The 22,235-nt window shown below is 42.8% G+C and overlaps 1 protein-coding gene across 1 annotated transcript; it reads left to right on the forward strand.

Moving 5' to 3' along the window:
• The first annotated feature begins 20,579 nt into the window (after nt 1–20,579).
• LOC136499754 (uncharacterized) lies at nt 20,580–21,816 on the forward strand. Its single transcript, XM_066495294.1, has 2 exons — nt 20,580–21,082; nt 21,732–21,816. Exons 1-2 carry the CDS (start codon nt 20,580–20,582, stop codon nt 21,814–21,816), a joined length of 588 nt encoding a protein of 195 aa, XP_066351391.1.
• The last annotated feature ends 419 nt before the right edge of the window (nt 21,817–22,235 follow it).

Raw genomic sequence — 22,235 nt, forward strand, 5'->3', positions numbered from 1 at the left:
AATAACGATACATGGAATACTCCTAGGTGAAGTACTACAATGGTATATTATCTGTGTGCTTGCAGATTCCTTCCAATTATATATATTCACATAAAATACTTCTTATTGTCATTCTAGAAGTGGCACTAGATAGTACCAATAAGCATTTCTGGCACCATCACTAGGGATGACAACTTAGTAAAAGTGATGCTAAGAAATGTCAATTACATTAGGTGACTACTTAAATAAGTGACAAGTTAATAAATACCAACAGATAGGCAATAGCGAGACATAGATGCTGCCAGAAAACATGTAAAGATCGGGATGCATACTATCCGAAAGGAGCATGTGCCCATCCATTGACATGCATGGAGCCGAAAGATGAGGCAACAGGGTGTGGCCATGTCACTGTGACAAGAAGCATGGAGGGATGTTGCAAGAAAAAACGTAACATCCCCCTATCTGAAGAAACCATAGCTCCAAGAGACTGCATCCTTGCAATAGCTCTGAGTTGGTAAGCGTGACACCACAACGCCATACATCAATTTTGCTAATTCACCCTACAATAGTGCTGATTCGCTCAAACGAGTCGGCCAAACGAGCGAGATGTTGCGAGCTAGGAAGAAGAAGGAAAGACACCGATTGTGCATATCTGCCATACACCTAGCACCGAAACAAGTGTAAAACACCAATTCAAAAGCAATAAAACATGGTAGTAAAGCAATGAAAGCATCAATTCCCCTTGCCTTACAAAGGTTGGGGGGGGGGACGGTGTCTTTTCGATCAAGCGATATGCCGAGGGGCTAGCAAAGGAGCTGCTCGAGCATTCATCTTAGCGTTTCCCCTCGCCTTAAAAAGTTTGGGGGATGGCATCTTTTTGATCAAGCGATATGCCAAGGGGCTAGCAAAGGAGTCGCTCGAGCATTCGTCCTAGTGTTTCCCCACGCCTTAAAAGGTTGGGGGATGGTGTCTTTTTGATCAAGCAATACACCAAGGGCGAGATTACAAGGATCGCACATTTTTACAAACATTCTCATACAGCAACATAACAGGTGAGATTACAAGCATCGCACAATGTCTACACACTAAACTATGCTCTGCCCCTAGTAAAGAGAAGATAAAAGTTGTATTGATGATTTTCCAAGTCTAGTGTCATTTCTTAGGCAGGCTCTTCTTTCGGATCCTTTAAACCGGACATCAAGGGATCCCCTGTTTTCTTGCCTAAGTTCTTTGTGATAGTTTTTTCAGCTCCTCCAAAATAGTCGGATCAAACTCCAAATAGAAAAACCTATTGAGAACCCTATCTTTTCTAAGCATGCGGTGAAATCAAGACCTTAGAAAACTGGTCATAGTAGAGCCCGAAAACTTCTCACGATGGCGAGACTAGGAAGCGCCACCAACATAAAAACCATTACAATTTATCATTAAGGGATAAACTTCCACAGGTTGCGCAGGCTCCACGTCAGGAACCTACATGCCGAAACCACAAAAGTTTAAGTTCAAGTTTTTACATCAACAAACAACCAAATCTAGGTAGGTGAAGCTACTCAAAATGTCAGGTCCTAGTTGTCTACCCTTTCTTGCTGATGTTTTTGTCTGGAGCGCCTATATTGACCTCGTCAGGGGCCTCAGTGGTAGGGGTGCAAGGAGTACCCGCCTCACCTGAACCGCTCCTGGCCGCACTCTAATAGGCATTTCGCTCAGCGATATACTTCACTTTCTTCTTAATGGCTGCACACTCCTCGAGAGACTATGGAAAAGATTTCAAACACATAAGACCCCTTTTTGTCATCCAAAATAGAAGGGCCAACTTGGCAAAGGGAAAATCCTTAGAAGAAGAATTGTACCTTGCCATGGGTCATGGCAGACCTAAGAAGAGTGAGATCCCTACCACCAGGATGCTAGAACCCAACAAAAAACCTCTTCGCCATGTCATGTGTACGGCTAGGGGCGTTCTAGTATGACTAGGGGTCCTTGATCCCAACCTTGTCGAGATGGTCACAAGCGTACTCCTCCATGGCATGAGCGAAGGTGCAGAGTGAAACAAAAGAAGCATACTCCTGCCCGACGGTCATGTAGTCACTCACGGTGGCCAGTTCATTCACCAGCCACTCCATGAAGTCGACAACAGGTGAGTTGCTAGGCACCTCTGTCTCTTTGCCCACACTTTGGATCAGCTCCTTGTACACATCTGCCGCTCTCTAGACACTAGGCACTACCTTATATTGCTCTTCATGTTTTTGCCAGTGATAGTCCTCGAAGTCCACACGCATCTTTGCAATCTACTCATCGGCAATGTTGCGAGCAACCTCATTCTCTTTGGCAAGCTTCTTAGCCACCTACAGCTGCCGCTCAAGGGTCCAGATTCTATCATCCTTATTCGCTAGTTCCTTTTCGAAGCCCTAGCAAAAGGCTTGCCCTTGATGCTAGAGCCCTTGGGCCAGGAGCATGGACTATAGGTCAAAAGCGAGGACATGTAATTGTTCTTAGAGAGAAGAAAATAAGAGAACACAAAAAAGAGCATGGATACTTACGCTAGCAGCATGAAAGTTCACTGCCTCTACAAGAGACGAGTGGGGCACCTTTAGAAGGTCCCTCTCAACCTCTAGAGCAATAAACGAAATAGCACAAGCATCGGTGAAGCCCACCGTGGCCTCGCTAGGAAACAAGCCAATAGTGCAGTGATCCACATTGGCGATCACCTGAGAATTCGAAGCAACCCCTAAAGAACGAGCAATCTGATAAGTCTCCTTCAAAGAATTCATTTCACTAGAGGAGCTCGATCCTAAATAGACTCACATATTTCCATAGTCCTTAGGCCGAGAACCCAACTGCAACTCCCCATGGTCAAACAACTACCCGGGAACTAAGCTGTCGATTAACCAAATAGACTCGGTGTAAAATCGGGACTTACCCCGCTACTGCTACGAACTAGAAACATTGAGAGATGCCATGGAGACAGAGGCCAGCCAAGTAGGAGCAATCCGCCACAACAAAAGATGGCTTCGGCCTTTTTGACATGACATGTACAAGCGCATCTGTGGCCTTACGGGTTTTCTTCCTTGGGTTCTTGCTGAATACATCCCCCACAGAAAAAGGGTGTCAACGGCGCCAAAGGCCTCATACACGTCGGCGACCCTCATCTTGCTACCCATCCTGTCGAAACTACTAGCCACCTGCATCATCAAAAACAACAAAGGGTAAATACGACTAACAAAAACAATGGAAAGACAAAACAAAGGCCTAAAACCAAATGTACACAAGAAGAAGCTAGAAACGCAAAAGGAAGAGCTACCATTTCATTCCAAACTTGGCCAAAATAGTGGGTCTGTCCGATCACCACTTTCTTCCTGTTGCCCACCATGCCAGTGATCTATCTTCCAATGTGAATATCGGCGGGCTCAGCGGCACCTTGACCCTACCCACCATGTTTTTGCCTATGTGACTCTAGGGCGATGGTATTCGCCCCGCACCCTGCCATCACTTTCCTCCCTCAGCCCCTTCGACCATGGGTCCCACAATTGCATGGGGCAACATCTTCGTCTCGAAGGCTAGTTAGGGGCCATCACAATCTACGTAGCAAAGGTCCATCACGTCAAATACGCGATTCAGGCACCTCTTTCTAGCCAGATATTGGCAGTTACCCTTGTCCTCTTTGTCTCCATAAATTCCAATAATTAGTTCCACCTTGTGCTCTATCTGATTCACAAAGCTGAAATCAGTCGAATAGGCGTCAGACCACACGATGCAAAGATTAGGGTAGATATACCCGTCCCTTCGCTCAAACTCAAAGAAGCAGGTCTCGCTACTTAGGGGTAGGTTATTGCAAGCTACCCATTCCTCCACCAAGTCACAACTGATCCACCAACGAGATGTCAAAGCGAGGGCATCCACAGCTACAACGTCATCTGGTCCATTAGCACAAAGCTCAGCTAAGTGATACCCTTTCATAGGTGTCATCTCCGAAACCAAAATATGTGCTTTCATCGGCACTTCAGTTACATCCTCATCCGAGCACACATGGTGATAAAACCAAAAATCAGTCCAGCGTGGCCACTTGTTGCGATAAGCTGGCACTATTGTCACAATGTTCATCGTCTTTCTTAGAACAAAGTTGTAAGACCGATAGTGGGCCACCATCTTGACATTATGCAGGTGGGTTTCATAATAGCAAGCGAAAGTGTTCACGCTCACTATGCATTTGGACATTTTCATCGCCATTGCGAATATGCCTGTTAGCGTGGTTAACTCATATTTCTAGCACCAACATTTAAACAAAATAAAACAAATATGAATACCAAAACTTAGAATTAGGGTTTATAACTCATATTTTCCATGAGTTTTGGTATATGCATGTTTTACATGACAACATGTGATGATACACCATAATGTGCAACCAAGAAGGTGCATTCTTGCAAAACAGCAAGCAAAGCCCATCCAACCTTTAGACTTGGGCCAGAACACAAGCGTGGGAGTCATCCAGGCCTAGTCAGCAACCCACTAGAGCAAGGCAGTGGTGAGTGGGCTAGCCAAGGGTGCGGCCACACTGCCCCCAGCTCCACTCGGCCCAACCTTGCTTAGGCGGTGCATCCAATGCTAGGGGAGGCGGTTGCATGTGGTGTTTTCCTAAAATACACAAGCAAACTATCATACTCAAGCTATAAAAGGAGGCCCCCTCTTCACATTTCAACATCATCATACACTTGGAGAAGAAGAGCAAGCGCAGCTACATTTCCGTCAGCGTCTGACAAGACTAGAGTAGGGAGTGAGTGAGGAAGGAGTGAGAGGAATAGCAGAGTAGCAGTTTCCTCTACTTCTTGTACTCGGCATGCCTTGTACATCTGGTGGACAGAACACCGGACTTGTTGGCTTCCTCCTCTACACTTGTACCTCTATGATCATCTTGCTACTTGGAGTAAGACGTTCGTGTTCATCTTTTGATTTTGAGCTCTTAAGAAAGTTATCTTTGTTCTTACAAGCTTGCTGGTTCATTGTTCGTCCCTAGGGTGAATACTCTAGTAGAGGACTCTTTATAAAGATGGAAGTTCCTAGCCAATGCTAGAGTAGTAATGGTTAGCATAGACGTGGTGTCTAAGCTACACGTTACCTTCGTTTGCCTCGTATCCTCCAGTTGAGGGGTAGGCGGTAGATGGTGATAGCCCTATCCGTCCTTTATAATCCCCCACATTCAGATATGACATAGAGCTATAGGTCGGTATTGCTTAACAGACTAAGCGTAAGCCAGTGCCCGAAGCAAGTCTATAGTGGCAAAGTTACCATTCCTTAGGTTCTCTAATCTCTAGAAGAACCTCACTACCCGAGTTATCCTTCCTCTTGTCCTCCTAGGTGAACTAGCTAAAAGACTACTTACACCTTGTTCCTCATGGAAATATGATACCCTGAATTCCACCGGGTGAAGTGCTACAACGATACTTCCGTGCTTTTATGGATTTTTCTACTTATGCCATGAAGCACCAACAAGCATTTCTAGCGCCATTACCGGGGAACGGATGTCATTTTTGTCTCTGAACCTAGTTTGCCCTTATATCCTTTGGTTTTACCTTTCTTTTCTTTTTACCCTTTTTCAACGGAGCAACCTACCATTCTAAACATGTCTTCTCCCAAGGGCAAGTTCATAGAACCACCACAACCATCAAAGCCAATCATAGCTTCTAGTTACGAACTTCACCCTGGCTTTATAGCCATGGTTCGGGAATAAACCATCTTAGGGTTGGATTATGAAAACCCCTACCATCACCTACGGGAGTTTGAGCAGCTCTGTGCTTGCCTGACCATCTCAGGCATGTCACAAGAAATACTTCGGTGGAAGTTGTTTCCTTTCTCACTTGATGAGAGGGCAAAACAATGGTACGCCCACAATGTAGGGAAGGTAGCTGGTGATTGAGAAGAACTGAGGAACATATTTTGTCTTGCATTCTTCCCTATATCCCGAGTTGCTACCCTATGGCAAGAGATACTCAACTTCCAACAAAAAGAGAAGGAATCCATAGGTGTAGCCTAGGATAGATTCTCAATTTTAATAAGATCTAGTCTAGACTTGTCTATTCCCAACCATGTGCTTTTATAGCATTTTTGGTTAGGGCTTAGCAAGGAATCTGCCCTACAGCTCGATATAGCTACCAGAGGTTCATTTACCCATAAAACCATGGTAGAAGGAGAAGCTCTCCTAGACCGCATTCTAGAGAACACTTCCTCGCTAGAACCCCTCCATGTAGAACCCATGCCAAGCCATGAGGAAGTCTCTTCGGTTGAGGCCGAACCCATAACACCCTTAGAGAGACCCTCACCCAAACCAGAAGATCCAGAGGAAGGTTTCCAACCTTCAGACCTTTCATACTTCGAGGATGACCTTTTCAAAGAATTTAGAAACACCTCGAAGTACTCATGCCAAAAGAGGCCACTAGTTCCATTCACTCCTCTTGAACCATTAGACAAAGAATCTCTTAGAGAGTCTATTAAGGAGTTGACCGCTATCATGAGTAGTGAATGGGTGGAAGAGGCATTTAGATTCGCATCCCTCCTTCAACGGTCCACTACAAAGTCCTCGGAACAATGGTTGATGTGCTTTATTCACCCACTATTAGAGCAAATTTGATGTATGTATCTTTCGCATCTGCCTATTTCGGCAATGAACCCCTATGGCAGAACCACCCAAGTTATATGGCCCACATGAGCCTGTCATTGTCCTTTAGACTTCTGTCTACTGCACATGGGAGCCAAACAACTCCGGTAGTGTGTTGGGTGTCCTCAGGGGAAACCTGAATCATCCACGTTTACCTTTCCGAGTAAGATACATCACAGAAAGCATCGAAGTATTACAAATAGTTGTACAAATATACAAATATATTACATGAGAGTAAGTGGCGAAAGTCTTACAAACCATAAGTTTACAAACCATTTATTTAGTTATTACAAACCAAAAGTTTTTTGCTATATAGGTAGTGGGGTAGCAAAGGGTATCACTTATACTACAATCAAAAGAAACTCACCCTACCCAAGGGTGCACAACAACTGCTCTACAGCTGGGACTCCTCCTCCAGAACCAACATGTAGTAGGGGCAAATGCCTAGCTGCTCATGAGGCTCGCCTACAACAAGGGTTTAACAAACCCTGAGTACAAAGGTACTCAACAAGACTTAACCGACAGAAAGGAAAGACTCCAAGGATATGCAAGCTTATGAGGAATCATGGTAAGTCTACAGCAAGAATCAAGTTAAACTTTTGTAGGAAAGCTTACTAATGTTGATCCGTACTTTCAATGTTTTAGCTTACGTTAAATAAATATAGGTCTCTTATTTGCACCTAATCTAGATTGATCACTTCATTAACCATCTCATCTCAAGATCAAAAGACTAATGTTTTAGTTCTTAACTATGATGTAGAGCAGAGAATCAAGTCTTCTTCTCCATGAAGCAACGGTGATTCAAATCGATTTGGCCCAGCTGGGGTTTCCTTACCACATGACATATGTAGGTCTAGGACCAGTCCCAAACCTCACTTAGATCCTCCAAAACATGAACCAGTCTATGCTACCTGATAGCATAGTACTCCACCTCCCTATGCCACTCCTCGTTGATTCATAGGATGGGTACACGCTACTCTCACCATCTCCTACGCCCAGTGTGCAGTTGTCTTTTCACATAATGGAATAGCCGAGGTGTTAGGCTTACCGGAGTATGTGGCCAATACTACAAGGTCTCGACTCACAACAGGTCTACAATAGTATGGTCCTTAACCGACATAGACGGGACAAGCATAACCAGGTAAACCTATTGGCTTAACCACCCGAGACACGACCCATGTCCCATCCAGCCTCCAGTTGAAACAATATTCATTATTCAACTCTCAGGACATTTCCTGAGGAACGAACCATAGCGAATGATGAGATCACCACTCGACTCTTATCACAAAGCAAGGCTAAGCATAACTAACTTACGTGACTTAAAAGGTAAAAAGGAATGGTATTAGAATAGCAAGGCAGGTAATGCAACAATTGGCAATCAATAAACTCCTTTAGTACTAAATGCATCAAGCATAAAAATTATATGAATAATATTTGAAAAACATAAGGAAGTGGTTGTAAGCTCTAGGGCTTGCCTACGGTGTTGAAGTTGTCAGATGCTTTGGAAACACCACATTTATAAACCCCAACCTCTTCCGAGTGAAAACCCGCCTCAAAATCTTGCTCAACTATCGGGTCTCCACTCTCATTCACTAAACGTAAATAAAGATGCATGCTTTAGGATGATGACACATAACATAACACATGGATGCATAAGTATGGATTAAGATGACTTAGACAAGGTTAATTACTTGAGTACAACTTTCCTTCACTAACAATTAATTAATTACTTACAAAACAATATTGTTATTATTAATGACAATTTCAATATGAGTACACAATCACATAAAGTAATTGCCATGGAACAGCAAGGGTTTAGTGTTCCAAGGTCCACAATCAATCCCAAAGTACACTCAATTCATTTAATGATTTATAGACATCATTTTGTATTTTATTAATCCATAAAGTCATTTAATCTAGGTGGACAATTTATTTTCATCAAAACAGAGCTGAACTTTTTTTGTAGGCATATATAAGCATATTTAGCATAACCATAAAGTTTCATGATTTTTAGATAATTATTTTGTCCTATAAAAATCATGGAAGGTTCATTTGTTGATTAAAATAGGTAATTTTTAAACTTGCAAAGATTATTGATTTTCATCATTTCATATTTTTCCTAGATTGAGCACATCATGAAGAGACTACACAAAAATTTTCATGATTTTATCAGCTCTAGATATTTTTTCTATGAATTAAACAATATCCAGCATTATTTAGTATTTTTCTAAAAATCGAAAAAGGATGAAAATCCTTTTCTTACTCTCTCTCTCTCTCTCACTGATAGGAGGGGGCCCGGATCATGCACGCATTGACCACGACGTTGGCGGCCATTGACCAGTGGGTTCTCACCGACAGCGAGCTCGCCGACGACGCGACCTACTCCGTTGGACTCCTCTCACCCTTGTGCATCCCTTAGCGGTGACGATCAAACGAATGGAGCATAGCAATGACCACAACATTGATTCCGGTGGCTTGAAGGTACTCCAATGAGGCAGCAATGGGGACTACTCTATGCGTTCCTCACGACCTCACTAACTCACATACCAAGATGAAAGATTGGGTAAGGCACGGCAGCCACCACACTGACGGCTATGGCAACATGACAGAGCTTCGGCACGGCGACGACAAACAATGACATGACCTCTAGTGATGCGAGGGTCACTGGCGCACTTGACACACACATGTGAATGCGCCCAAGGGGTTGGTTGAGCGCGTGCAAGCTCACAACACACGTGACCACGGTGGTGGTAGCTCAGCTGAGCAGAGCATGCCGGCGTGGCGGCGCTCTAGCCATAATGTCCTGGTAGAGACTCAATTGACTATGGTGTTAGCACAAGAGGCTCACCATGACTTCAAAACGCTATCTGGAGGAACCGGGGAGGCAATGGAGCTAGGTCGTCGATGTCAGAGATGAAAGCAACGGTGCAGCTCACGGACACAATGGCATTCTGGCTCATCTATTCTTTGACTACGCAAACTGTCATGCCTATGAGCATGAGGGTGAAATGAGCAAATAGAAATGTGAGATGGTTGAGGTAGAGGTGTGCCACAGAGGGCTAGCCTTGGTGAGGGACTCACGGCTGTGCTCTACTCGACATCGAGGAACAAGACGGTGCTAGGGCGACTCTGGTGGCTTGGGCTGACGTGAGCAAGTTGGATGGATGCACAAGGTGGCGGCGAAGCTATGGGTGAGGTGAATTTTAAGGAGGTGGAGTGGTGGTAGGGAAATCACCTGCGAACTGAGACCTCGACGGCGGTGATGGTAAGGGACAAGAAGTTAGACAATGGCCAGCTCATTGATTTAAGGGTGAGGTGAAACATCGAGGCTGGATAGTAGCTACTTGCAACGCTACATGGAAGCAGCTGCGCATCCTCATGCATGAGAGTGGCCAAAAAGTGGTCGGTAGTGGCCACCGATGTTGAAGCAGACAAGCTGCTCACCGGCCTCACTGTAGCAGCCTAAAGCTCGATCTTCCACTTCATTTTTCTCGAGATTCCTAATGGCAACTCGTTGAGATCCAAAAACAAAAGTTGTTCCCCTTACTTTGATCTTCAACTTTGCTTTAATCATGAACATCTAATTCTAACTAGATTAGAAGATAAGGATCCAAGAATAGAGGGGGTTTGAAACCACAACTCAAGACAGAGAACTTCAGTTATGGTTTAGGAAAAATAGTTAAGTTAGCCTCTTTGGTGAATTAAATGGTGATTAATTAGTGATCAACCAACACAACCAATGGCATCATCATGAAGTACAAACTTTATACTTTCAAATGGTACCTTAGCTTGAACAAGTTTATTTATGAAATTCATTTTAATAAATTCCCCAAAACTAAATCCAATGCTCAAATCCAGTCACTTAGTAAAAATAACTAAGCGTTGAAATTCAAGTTTGAATTCAAATTTGAGGCTCCCATTTTAAGGGTTTGGACTTAAATTCATACTCCATATTTGACACTAGTGTAAAGTACCCACTTTACACTTCAAAGTTTATTAGAGCATAATTTTAAGTATTTTAGTGAAATTCAAAAATAGAAGGTTACAAAGGACATTAAAAGAGTTTTTGGTTTAAGCTCAACACATTACATACGCATTGCATTACTAACAAGTAAATATTAATTTTAGTGAATGCAAAGCATGGTTAGCTACTATATATGCTTAACATGCTTAATGATGACATGATCAAGTTTTAGTGTTGCTTAACACTAGGGGTGTTAAAACCCCTTGCTTCGACAAATAAATCTCTTAGAAATAATCCACGGTCGATCCTAAAAGGACATGGAATTCTGCATAACACCACAATTCATCACGATGACGCCGTAATGGCTCTTGATTTCTATGTCTTTGATATTTAGGACTTCGACATTTTAATAGGGCATCCCCTAGAAAAATTCTTCATGGACCCACCAAAAATAGGGGATCTGTATGTAAAGTTAGGGAGAGACACCTTTACCATTCCTATCACTCAAGCTAAAAACTCGGTGTTAGAATCTCTCCCCTATCCTAACGCGCCAAAGGATGTCATGTTGGTTTTACCTTTTGATTCTTCTGAATCATCCTTAGAAAAGGATGCAAAGCTCTTCATAGAAGAAGAGGATGATTTAAGCGAAACCATAGATCTTCCTTAAGAGGAAGTGCCGCCACAACCTCTAGGTTAGCTAAAACCCCTGCCCATGGGCCTACTTTATGCTTTCCTAAATGGCGACAAAGAAACTCCTATAATCATTAGTGATAAGCTTTCTAATGAGGAGACATCCAAACTCATCGCAATCTTAGAAAAACATAGGTCGATCTTTGGGTATTCCTTGCAAGATCTCTAGGGGATTAGCCCAACTCTCTATACCCATCGCATTCTGATTGACCCTTCAAGTACACCGACTTGAGAGCCTCAGCGTAGGCTCAACAATGTGATGAGGGAAGTCATGAAGAAGGAAGTCCTCAAACTTCTTCACACCAGGCATAATCTATCTTGTACCACATAGTGACTGGGTTAGTCCCGTCCATGTGGTTCTAGAGAAAGGAGGCATGACAGTCGTTGAAAACAATAAAAATGAGTTAATTCCACAATAAACCGTCATGGGATGGAGAATGTGTATTGATTACCAGAAACTCAATGCAACAACAAAGGAAGACCACTTCCCACTGCCTTTCATTGAAGAAATGTTAGAGTGGTTGGCAAAGCATTATTTTTTTTGTTTTCTCGATGGGTATTCGGGATATCATTAGATTCCCATCCACCCTGATGATTAGAGCAAGACGAGATTTACATGCCCATATGGAACATATGCTTATCGCAGAATGTCATTCAGGTTGTGTAATATGCCCGCGTCATTTCAATGGTGCATGATGTGTATTTTCTCAGACATGATTGAAGAGATCATGAAGGTTTTCATGGATGGTTTTTCATTCTATGGCAATACCTTTGACCACTGTCTAGAGAATCTAGACAAAGTCTTGCAGAGATGCCAAGAGAAGGACATGGTACTTAACTAGGAAAAGTGACACTTTATGGTCCATGAAGGCATCGTTCTTGGGCACCTTGTGTCCAAGAGGGGGATGGAGGTAGATAAGGCCAATATAGAGGTCATTGAGCAGCTACCACCCCCCATGAATGTAAAACAAATCCATAGCTTCCTAGGTCATGTAGGGTTCCATAGGCGGTTTATCAAGGATTTTTCACAAATCGCTAGACCCCTCACAATCTTGTTAGCTAAGGATACAACTTTTGAGTTCACAGATGAGTGCTTAACTGCTTTCCACACTCTCAACAAAGCACTCATCTCAGCGCTAATCATCCAGCCACCCGATTGGTCGCTACCGTTCAAGATCATGTGTGGTGCTAGTGACTGTTGTTGGTGCAGTCCTTGGCCAAACCAAAGATAAGAAGCATCATGCGATCGCATACGCTAGCAAAATGCTGACAGGAGCACAGCTTAACTAGGCTACCACATAAAAAAAGCTCTTAGTAGTCATTTTTGCTATCGACAAGTTTAGGTCTTACTTAGTGGGTGCAAAAGTTATCATTTATACTGATCCTGTTGCACTTAAATATTTGCTCACTAAGAAAGATGCTAAAGCAAGATTAATAAGATGGGTTCTCTTACTCCAAGAATTTGACCTTGAAACAAAAGATAAAAAGGGAGTAGAGAATACCGTTGTAGATCATTTGTCGCGCATGCAAGTCACTAACATGCAGGAACTACCAATAAATGACTTCCTATGCGACAACATGCTACTCAAGGTGATGGACTCCAACCCGTGGAATGAAGACATCGTGAACTTCAGGGTTGCAGGATATGTACCACCGGGTGAAAATAGGAGAAAATTTGCAAGTAGAAAGCCGACGTCATCTTTGGGATGATCCGTATCTATATCGTGTGTGTTCGGATGGCCTGCTGAGGAGGTGCATGCCAATAGTGGAGGGGATACAAATCATTGAAAGATGCCATGCAGCACTGTATAGAGGCCATTATGAAGTATTCCGCACACAAGCCAAAATCTAGCAGTGTGGATTCTTCTGGCCAACGATGTATGAGGACACTAAGGAGTTCATCCGAAGGTGTTGGAAGTGCCAATTCCAAGGAAGCATCAATGCTCACAACATAATGCCCCTACACTACAATCTTCAGATAGAAATGTTTGATGTGTGGGGCATTGACTTCATGGGACCATTTCAAAAGTCCTAAGATTGCGAGTACATTCTTATTGCTGTTGACTATGTATCAAGATGGATGGAAGCACTACCTTGCTGAGCTACTGATGTCAGGCATGCAAGGAAGATGTTCCATGAAGTAATCTTCCCTCGCTTTAGAACACCAAGGATGGTGATAAGCGATGGGGGGTCTCACTTCATAGACAAAACATTCAGAGCATTCCTAAAAGAGCTTGGAGCTAAGCACAACATTGCCACTCCATACCATCCTCAAACCATTGGCCAAGCTGATACCTCAAACAAATAGATCAAAAACATCTTATAGAAAAATAGTCAATGAGATGGGGAAAGGTTGGATGAACAAGCTTCCAGATGCACTCTCGGCATACAGGATAGCATACAAAACCCCCATCAGCATGTCACCATTCTAGCTAGTTTATGGAAAAGAGCTACCACTTGCCTATTGAGCTTGAGCATCGAGCTCACTGGGCAATCAAAAGCTAGAATATGGATTTCAAGCTAGCTGGCAGAAATAGATAGAAACAAATAGCCAAGCTAGAAGAATGGTGAGAAAAGGCATACCATAGTACTAGGCTTTATAAAGAAAGAAACAAAAGATGGCACGATCACCGAATCAAGCTCAAGGAATTCAAGCAGGGAGATAAGGTCTTGCTTTTCAATTCGAAGGTCAAGCTATTCGGTGAAGGAAAATTGAGGAGCAAATGGAACGAACCGTACACCGTCATCAACACATCGCCACATGGCGCGATCATGATCTAGGATGATGATGGTAACATTTTCAAAGTCAACGGTCAATGTTTGGAAATTTTCCTTGAGCCTTCTCACAATATTGACTTTAACAAAGAATTAGATACAATAGATTTAATTGCTTTTGATAAATTCATTCACAACTTATGAGAATTTAAAAATAATCATGCTAACATATTCTTTCATTTACTTAAAATTTAAAAAATATTGCTTTACCTTTCTAAGCAAGTAATCATGGCTAAATGACCTTTATGCCCTCACTAGACACACCATGATTCTAGCTCAATCTTGCTTGATACATGCTGATCACATGAATATCCATTCATTATTACAAGATCATGTGACTTTTATTCTGAATATCCTTTTTGATTCATCATGATCATGGGGGCATTTTTGTGTTTTTCAAAAGATAAATGTCTAGAACTTTAGTGTCACTTGGGACAAGATAAATAGCAGCTCAGACCTTCTCATATCATATCCGTCAATTACCTAGACTTAGATCAAGCATTCGCTACCCATGAGTTTTAAGTTCAGAGTAAATCTTTATATCAATCAGTCATATCCAAAACTCGAGAGAAATAGAGGCTGAAAACTAGGTACTTGAAAGGAGTTACAACAGAGCAACTATTCATTATTTCCATTTAAGAGATTATTCTGAGTCCTCTTTATTTTATTCAACTCTTAAAAATAAATTAAAGCAAACTAGACACACCTTTTTATTTTGTTTTTAATTTTACTAGATCACACATTATTACTATAACTATATATATTTATTATATAGATAACTTTTTATTTTGTTTTCATTCACCATTTTCTTAACTATTTAAAAGAAACTAAAATTGGAACATGGAAGTGCTTCTCCACCATGCTAGCTCTTTCAGTTGTGGGGTTGGAGTTTTAAGTCCTTCAAACTAGACTTCTCCCCATGAAGTTCATTGATCAAGTACCTCGGTTCACTCTGAAGATGAGGATCATTGTGATGACGCCTCTAATGGTGATGCCACCTTTTTCCACCAAAAACGTCTTGGTTTTGAGTTTTGATTTTGGTTTAGCAGGTTTAGAACCTTGACTTGTAGAAATTGGGGAATCAATGATTCTCCCACACTTTAGTGACCATCAACAGGTGCCAGAAATGCTTGTTAGCATTTCTTAGCGCAATCACCAAGTGAGGAGGTTTTAAGTCCATCACTAGCAATGGTGCCAGAAATGTCTATTGGTATTTCTTAACACTATTACAAAGATTGAGTTAATCTTAGCAACGCCGTCAAGAAACACCAACTACGATAGTTCTTAACAATTATAGGGAATATCCGCATGCACAAAATCAATCATTGTAGCATTTCACCTGGAAGTATTCAAGGTATCATTATTTATATTTTCCCAAAGGAGGGCAAGGTATTAAGAGTCTAGCATGAGCATAAACATGATTACATACTTGCATAGTGGACCATGGTTCATTACAGAGGTAAAAATGGTATTTCAAGGATAGTGGACACACATTTGGGCCAACCTCAAGGATAAAATGAAAACAAAGAATAAAAGAATGTTCCTACGTGGAGCTGGCTTGTTCTAATATAGCTGTGTAGAGAACAGTTAATGATCATACAAGTTATATGACTAGAGTTAGAACTAAGTGTGAGATGGATGGGGAGATCTCCGAGCATTGGTCTACTAGCAAGCATGAGAGACTTTAAGACTCCTACACAATACCTGGACGAGAGGGATTACAAGGGACGGATAGGGCTATCACTACCTGTTGCCTACCCCTCAACCATGGGATACCATCATATTCGAAGGTTCCCATGTACCCGAGCACCATGCCCATGTATAAAGAAACTACCCATATCCCCCTAGGACTCTGACCATATGGATCGATAAGTAAGAATATGGGCAAACCCGAAGGAACGATGAACCATCACCCCAACCCTAGCTCTACTTCTACTCATACAAATCATATGAATGATTAAGCATGAAGTTGAGCATGTTAAGATCATGACACACAAGCTATATGGTAGTTCATATATCACAATTATAACAAGACAACTATACTCTAGTTCTATAGCATAACTATATAAATGATATGAGAGCATGACTTTGGAAGAAATCTTCATAATATTCATACCAAGATGTATCTCTTCTTCCAAGGAGCCAAGCCCTCCTTGATAGCTTTGCTAGCTCACAATACTACTACTAAAACTAAAATAGAGTAGAAGTTGATAGAGGTGAGGTGATACCTCCAAATGTTGGTGTGTTTTGAATGGTGAGCTCCTCCCTTGCTTATATACTACTATATGGTCGGTTTCGGGGAGATAATTTAGGAAACCACCCAAAACTGACCCTAGGCACATTGATGATACTGCTAGACCAAGGTGGGCCTAGGAGGCAGTGCCTAGGCTACGAGCGCACCCAGGGTGCAGCTACACCTTGGCTGGCATGCCTGGGCACCGTCCTTCTCTGGTCGGTTGATGCTTGGGCCTGGGTTGTGTCCATGTTGGTGCTTGGCCTTGATTTGGCAGTTGAGTGGGCTTTTGCTTGTTGTGGTTTTATAGAATATGCTTTACACTTTCTGGTTTGCGCACTTTGACCATAATTCCCATGTATTTCATGTATATGTCCTGCAAAACATGTTTTCTCCAATATAAGTGGAACTAGGTCAATAGTATATGCATATGTGTCAAAAGTTTGTTTATTTCTCCAGTTTTGGATAATAATTGGCGGTCGAATGTTGTCGTTAGTGACCGTCAACAGGCACATGAAGGCTCATAGAGAAAATAGCTAGCCATGTCTCACAAGAAAAGCTAGAAAAAGAGATCATATGAAATAGAGGAGTATATTTCCACCAAAAATACCACACACTTGCACTAGTTTTGATCTAAGAGTATGACACTTCTCTATGGTGTAGTCTAGGATTTGACTTTACAACATATGCAAGGTAAGTGTGCCTCACAATCTTCATCCCTACCCAAAGCTCCATATAAGCTTTTAGAAGTAGAATGATCAAAACAGAAGGCAAAACTTTCAAAATGTGCCTTGGTGAGGAACCACTCACAAATTTGAGTGACTTGAGAGAATCAGTTCAAGGAACAAAAGCTATCTTTATGTTTTCAAAACCATACAAAAACCTAAGTTTCTAAGCAAGGATAGAGTGAGAAGATTTGAATCCAGGCTATTCCATTTTTCAATCACCTAAGATATTTTTGTAGACACCCAGAGGTTCATAGGTTCAGGTGAAGCTTGGAATAACCTGTATGCATATTTTCAAATCAAGGAGATGAACCTGCTTAGTCCATTGAACTTTACTCGAGGACGAGCAAAGGCCTAAGTGTGGGGGAGCTTGTTGGTGGTGCTTAACTCATATTTGTATCACCAACATTAAAACAAAATAAAACAAATATGAATACCAAAACATAGAATTAGGGTTTATAACTCATATTTTCCATGAGTTTTGGTATATACTTGTTTTACAGGACAACATGTGATAATACACCAAAATGCACAACCGAGAAGGCGCATTCAAGCAAAACAACAAGCAAAGCCCATCCAACCTTTAGACTTGGGCTAGAAAACTAGCTTGGGAGTCATCTAGGCCTTGCCAGTAACCCACCAAAGCAAGACAATGGCGAGTGGGCTGGCCTAGGGTGTGGCTGCACCCATGGTGAAGGTGCACCACACCTAGCTCTACTCAGCCCCACCTTGCTCAGGTGGTGCATTTAATGCTGGGCGAGGCGGTTGCATGTGGTGCTTCCTAAAATACACGAGCAAACCATCATACTCAAGCTATAAAAAGGAGGCCCCCTCTTCACATTTGAACATCATCATACACTTGGAGAAGAAGAGCAATAGCACCTACATTTCCATTAGCATGTAGCAAGGCTAGAGTAGGGAGTGAGTGAGGAAAGAGTGAGAGGAATAGCGGAGTAGCGGTTCCCTCTACTTCTTGTACTCAGCAAGCCTTGTACATCGGGTGGATAGAATGCCAGACTTGTTGGCTTCCTCCTCTACACTTGTACCTCAATGATCATCCTGCTACTTGGACTAAGACGTTCATGTTCATCTTTTGATTTTGAGCTCTTAAGAAAGTTATCTTTGTTTTTACAAGCTTGCGGGTTCGTCATTCGTCCCCTGGGAGAATACTCTTGTAGAGGACTCCTGATAAAGATGAAAGTTCCTGGCCAACGCTAGAGTAGTAACGGTTAGCATAGAAGTGGTGTCTAAGCTACACATTACCTTTGTTTGCCTCATCCTCTAGTTGAGGGGTAGGCAGTAGGTTGTGATAGCCCTATCTATCCTTTTTAATCCCCCATGTTTGGATATGGTGAAGAGCTATAGGCTGGTATCGCTTAGCAGACTAAGCGTAAGTCGGTGCCCAAAGCAAGTCTGTAGTGGCAAAGTTACCTTTCCTTAGGTCCTCTAATCTCTAGAAAAACCTCACTACTCGAGTTATCCTTCCTCTTGTCCTCCTGGGCAAACTAGCTAAAAGACTACTTACACCTCCGTTCCTCATGGAAATACAATACCCTGAATACCACCGGGTGAAGTGCTACAATAGTACTTCCGTGCGCTTGTGGACTTTTCTGCTTACGCTAAGAAGCACCAACGAAATCCTGGCAAGGAAACCATAGTCCCACTTCAAAGAAATCATGAAAAACAACAGCGTCATAAGGCTTCGGGCAGGGGACCTTTTCTCGGCCTAGAGCGTAGCACAAACCGCGGAGTGAAGATTTGAGAAGTCCTTGGGCAACATAGTCATCAAGATCCTTCTTGGTCACACATGAATGACATATCCTTGTACTTGGCCAGAGTCAGATTCAGCTGTCTAGCAACAACAACTGGCATGGGTCCTGCCATCTTGCCTTCTTCTCCTTCTTCTACAATCTCCACATCAGTATCGATCTCTTCGATGGCTTCATCGTGCAAAGGACCCTATCTATTTGGTGATTGCACCATCATCTCCTCGCCACCGCTTGGCGAATGAGTATGTGACTCTGAGCTAGAGCCATCTGATGAGCTCCCGCTAGACAAACTATCACCAGGTGATGACTCACTTGACATCTATCCAGACATAAAACATACGAAAACCCAAAACTAGAAAATAGTAAAGAAGCAAAAGCAGTGAACAGCCACAACAATACAATTACAAAGAAGTAATAGAGAATAGGTAAAGTGGGACTCAACTGCAGAGAGCTTGGTGAAAAGGGGAGTCCTGAGGAATATAGATAGGTAGTCGACCAAGCCAAGCGAAAACCAAAAGAGCGAATGCTCAGATTACACCTAGAGGCCTAAGGAAAGAAGAGAACGCATGGCTCTCCGGTCAGGGAGGGAACCTTATATAGCCGCCCAACGGGTGGCGTGCGCATTGAGAAACTACCGCGATGGTTCACCCAACTACCACGACGTTTCAGCTACCGTGAACAATAACTGCCGCATGCAGTCCCAAAAAAATATATATTTAAAAAATGAGCAGAAAATGCTCGGTACACCATGCCACGACGGCTTGGAAAATGCTACATAGCTCCCCCCTTCGCCGGGGATGGTGTCCAAACCCCACAACACATCCGCTCCTTTAGCGACAATGGGCATCCAGGCGAAAAGCGAAAACCTTGTGGCGTGATGCTGAGGGGCTAATGTTGGGGGCAGGACCGGCCTCTTGGCGCCCTAGCAGGCCTCGGACACCGCCCTATTTCAGAGGTGAAAGTGCATCCATCATTTCACCATGGAGAAATGGCAGGAACACATGAGCAAGGGGATGTGAGTTCATGCCATCGGGCCTTCATTTCGCTAAGGCGATACGGTGGCGGCAGTATGAGCTCTGATTTGTGACCCCTAGGCTCATTTTGCGGTGCAGAATTTTGGGCCCCTTGCTACTATATCGCTCACAATTCATGGTCGCCCATACCTACTCGCCTCTACGAATGGGACTATGACACTACCAAGCAGGGGGTGGGTCTTTTCATTTTGGCAAAAAGAGCAACCTAGACTAGATTAGTGTGGCTAGTGGCATTGAGTTGACTTGGGCTATTCTACTAGGTGAATGGCTGTTCATTTGTTTTATTGGTTTTGAAGGTTTCACCAAAAGAGGGGTCATCTGCCCTCATGAAGCCGATAGCTCCTGCCCACCTAGGCCCGCATGATCGGTCAAGGAGCAGCAAGAGGCAAAGCCGGTCAGATCCCCTAGGGCCGATGTTGCTCGAGGCAGGCGATAACTCTGAATGGCGAACAAGCCCAAAGCGCTAGGGAATATTCCTCGAATGTGTAGCAGTTGAAGGGGCATTATTGTTCGATGGAAAGCCTACGGGCGTGTATAAATAGCCCCTATTGGGGGAGTGTAAAAGGAGAGAGGAACAGGATCAATAAAGCTATTCTTTTCATTTCGCTCATCCATATTTCGCACATTAATTCACATTTCAGTTAGCCCATGTGGCAACCCGGTGTTCAAAGGCTTGGGCCTAGAACAACACCATTTAGGACCTTACAAGTGGTATTAGAGTCATAGTAACCATTTGATTAAGGCTTAAGAACCTTCGGTGTCAAAAGATGGCTCAAATTGTGTTCAACCATGTTGGGGGCAAACCACCGCACTTTGATGGCACATGCTATAACTATTGGAAGAGAAAGATGAAGATGTATTTGGGTTCAATCAATGATCAAGTGTGGGATGTCACCGAGAGTGACTTTGTAATTCTTGATCCCACCAACCTCACCAACAATAACAAAGCCAACAAGCAATGCAACACTATGGCTCTCAACACCATCTACAATGCAATTGATGCAAAGGTGTTTGAGCAAATCAAAGATCTTGAGAGAGCTAGTGAAGTGTGGGAGAGATTGGAGGAAACATATGAGGGCCCACCGATGGTCAAGAGTGCCAAGTTGTACATCCTCAAGGATAAGTTGACTAGCTTCATGATGATGGATGATGAAAGCATCCCGGAGATGTTTCGTAGATTGCAAGTGATTGTCAATGATCTCAAGGCATTGGGTGAGAAAGTAAAAGATGGTGATGTCTCTCACCGATTCTTGATGAGCTTAGATCTAAGGTTTGAGACATTAAGATTGGTCATTATTAGATGAGGATTGAAGGACATAACCCCTAACCAAGTACTAGGTGATGTCATGACACAAGAGACATACCATGTGGAAAGAGAGGGGGTTGACGAAGATGAGAAGAAGGATGATGACAAGAAGAAGAAAAGTGTAGCATTCAAGGCTAGCACATCATCAAAGAACAAGGGCTAGTCAAAGAAAGAAGAATTAAGTGATGGTGAAGATGCTAGTGACATTGATGATGAAGCGATGACTCTCTTTGTACGTAAGTTTGGCAAGTTCATGAAGAAGGGCTATGGTGCAAGAAAGAGAAGAGACAACAACAAGAGCAAAGACTATGTGAGAAGATGCTACAAGTGCAAGAGCAAGGATCACATTGTAGTGGATTGTCCCTACAATAGTGACAATGATGAGGATGAGAAGAATAAGGAAAAGAAGGAAAAGAAAGAGAAGAAGGAGAAGAAGATGACATTCTGAAAGAAGAAGAAAGGTGGCTGCTATCTAGAAGAAGACACTTGCAAGCATAGCTATCAACAACAAGCCTTCTCTCTTCGACACTCCATTGACTTGCTTCATGGCAAAGCCCACTAAAGTAAAATATGATGAGAGTGATAATGATGATTGTGAAAGTGATGATTGTAGGAGTGATGATGATGATGAGGAGGACTCCAAGGAGTCTCTCATGGATATGTTGGAGAATGCCCATACTTGTCTTGAGATGAAGTGAAAGGAGTGCAAAGAATTGGGCAAAAGTGTTAAATCTCTTTAGCAATCCTTTGATGAGCTCAATGCCACTCATGAGTGGCTAATGGAAGCCCATGAGAAGCTTGGCAAAGCTTACTCTAAGCTTGAAAAGGCTCACTCCTCTCTCCTTAAGAAAGCCAAGAAGGAGGTCATTGTGACATGTGACGTGGGCTCTACTTGTGATCTAATTAATGAATCTTTCTTGGAACCTATCATTGTTGCTCCCACTAACCCTTCTTGTAGCACTTCCACTTTTACTTCACCTTTGAGTGATGGTTTCACTTGTGATGCCTCACTAGTGATGGAAAATGAAACCCTCAAGGAGGTAAATGAGCTCACTCATGCCTAAGGCAATGCGTATGGTGGAGGTGCCTGCTTGCTAAAGTGCTTGGGTAGCCAAAG

This window comes from Miscanthus floridulus, chromosome 13 (assembly GCF_019320115.1).
Source record: "Miscanthus floridulus cultivar M001 chromosome 13, ASM1932011v1, whole genome shotgun sequence".
NCBI classification, from domain to species: domain Eukaryota; kingdom Viridiplantae; phylum Streptophyta; class Magnoliopsida; order Poales; family Poaceae; genus Miscanthus; species Miscanthus floridulus.

Excerpts from the sequence above, each read along its gene's own strand:
- LOC136499754 (XM_066495294.1), top strand. The coding sequence starts at position 20,580 with ATGGCTCAAATTGTGTTCAACCATGTTGGGGGCAAACCACCGCACTTT. Across the intron at positions 21,083-21,731 it reads TTGATGAGCTTAGATCTAAG|GAGTGATGATGATGATGAGG; the intron begins GTTTGAGACATT and ends TGATGATTGTAG.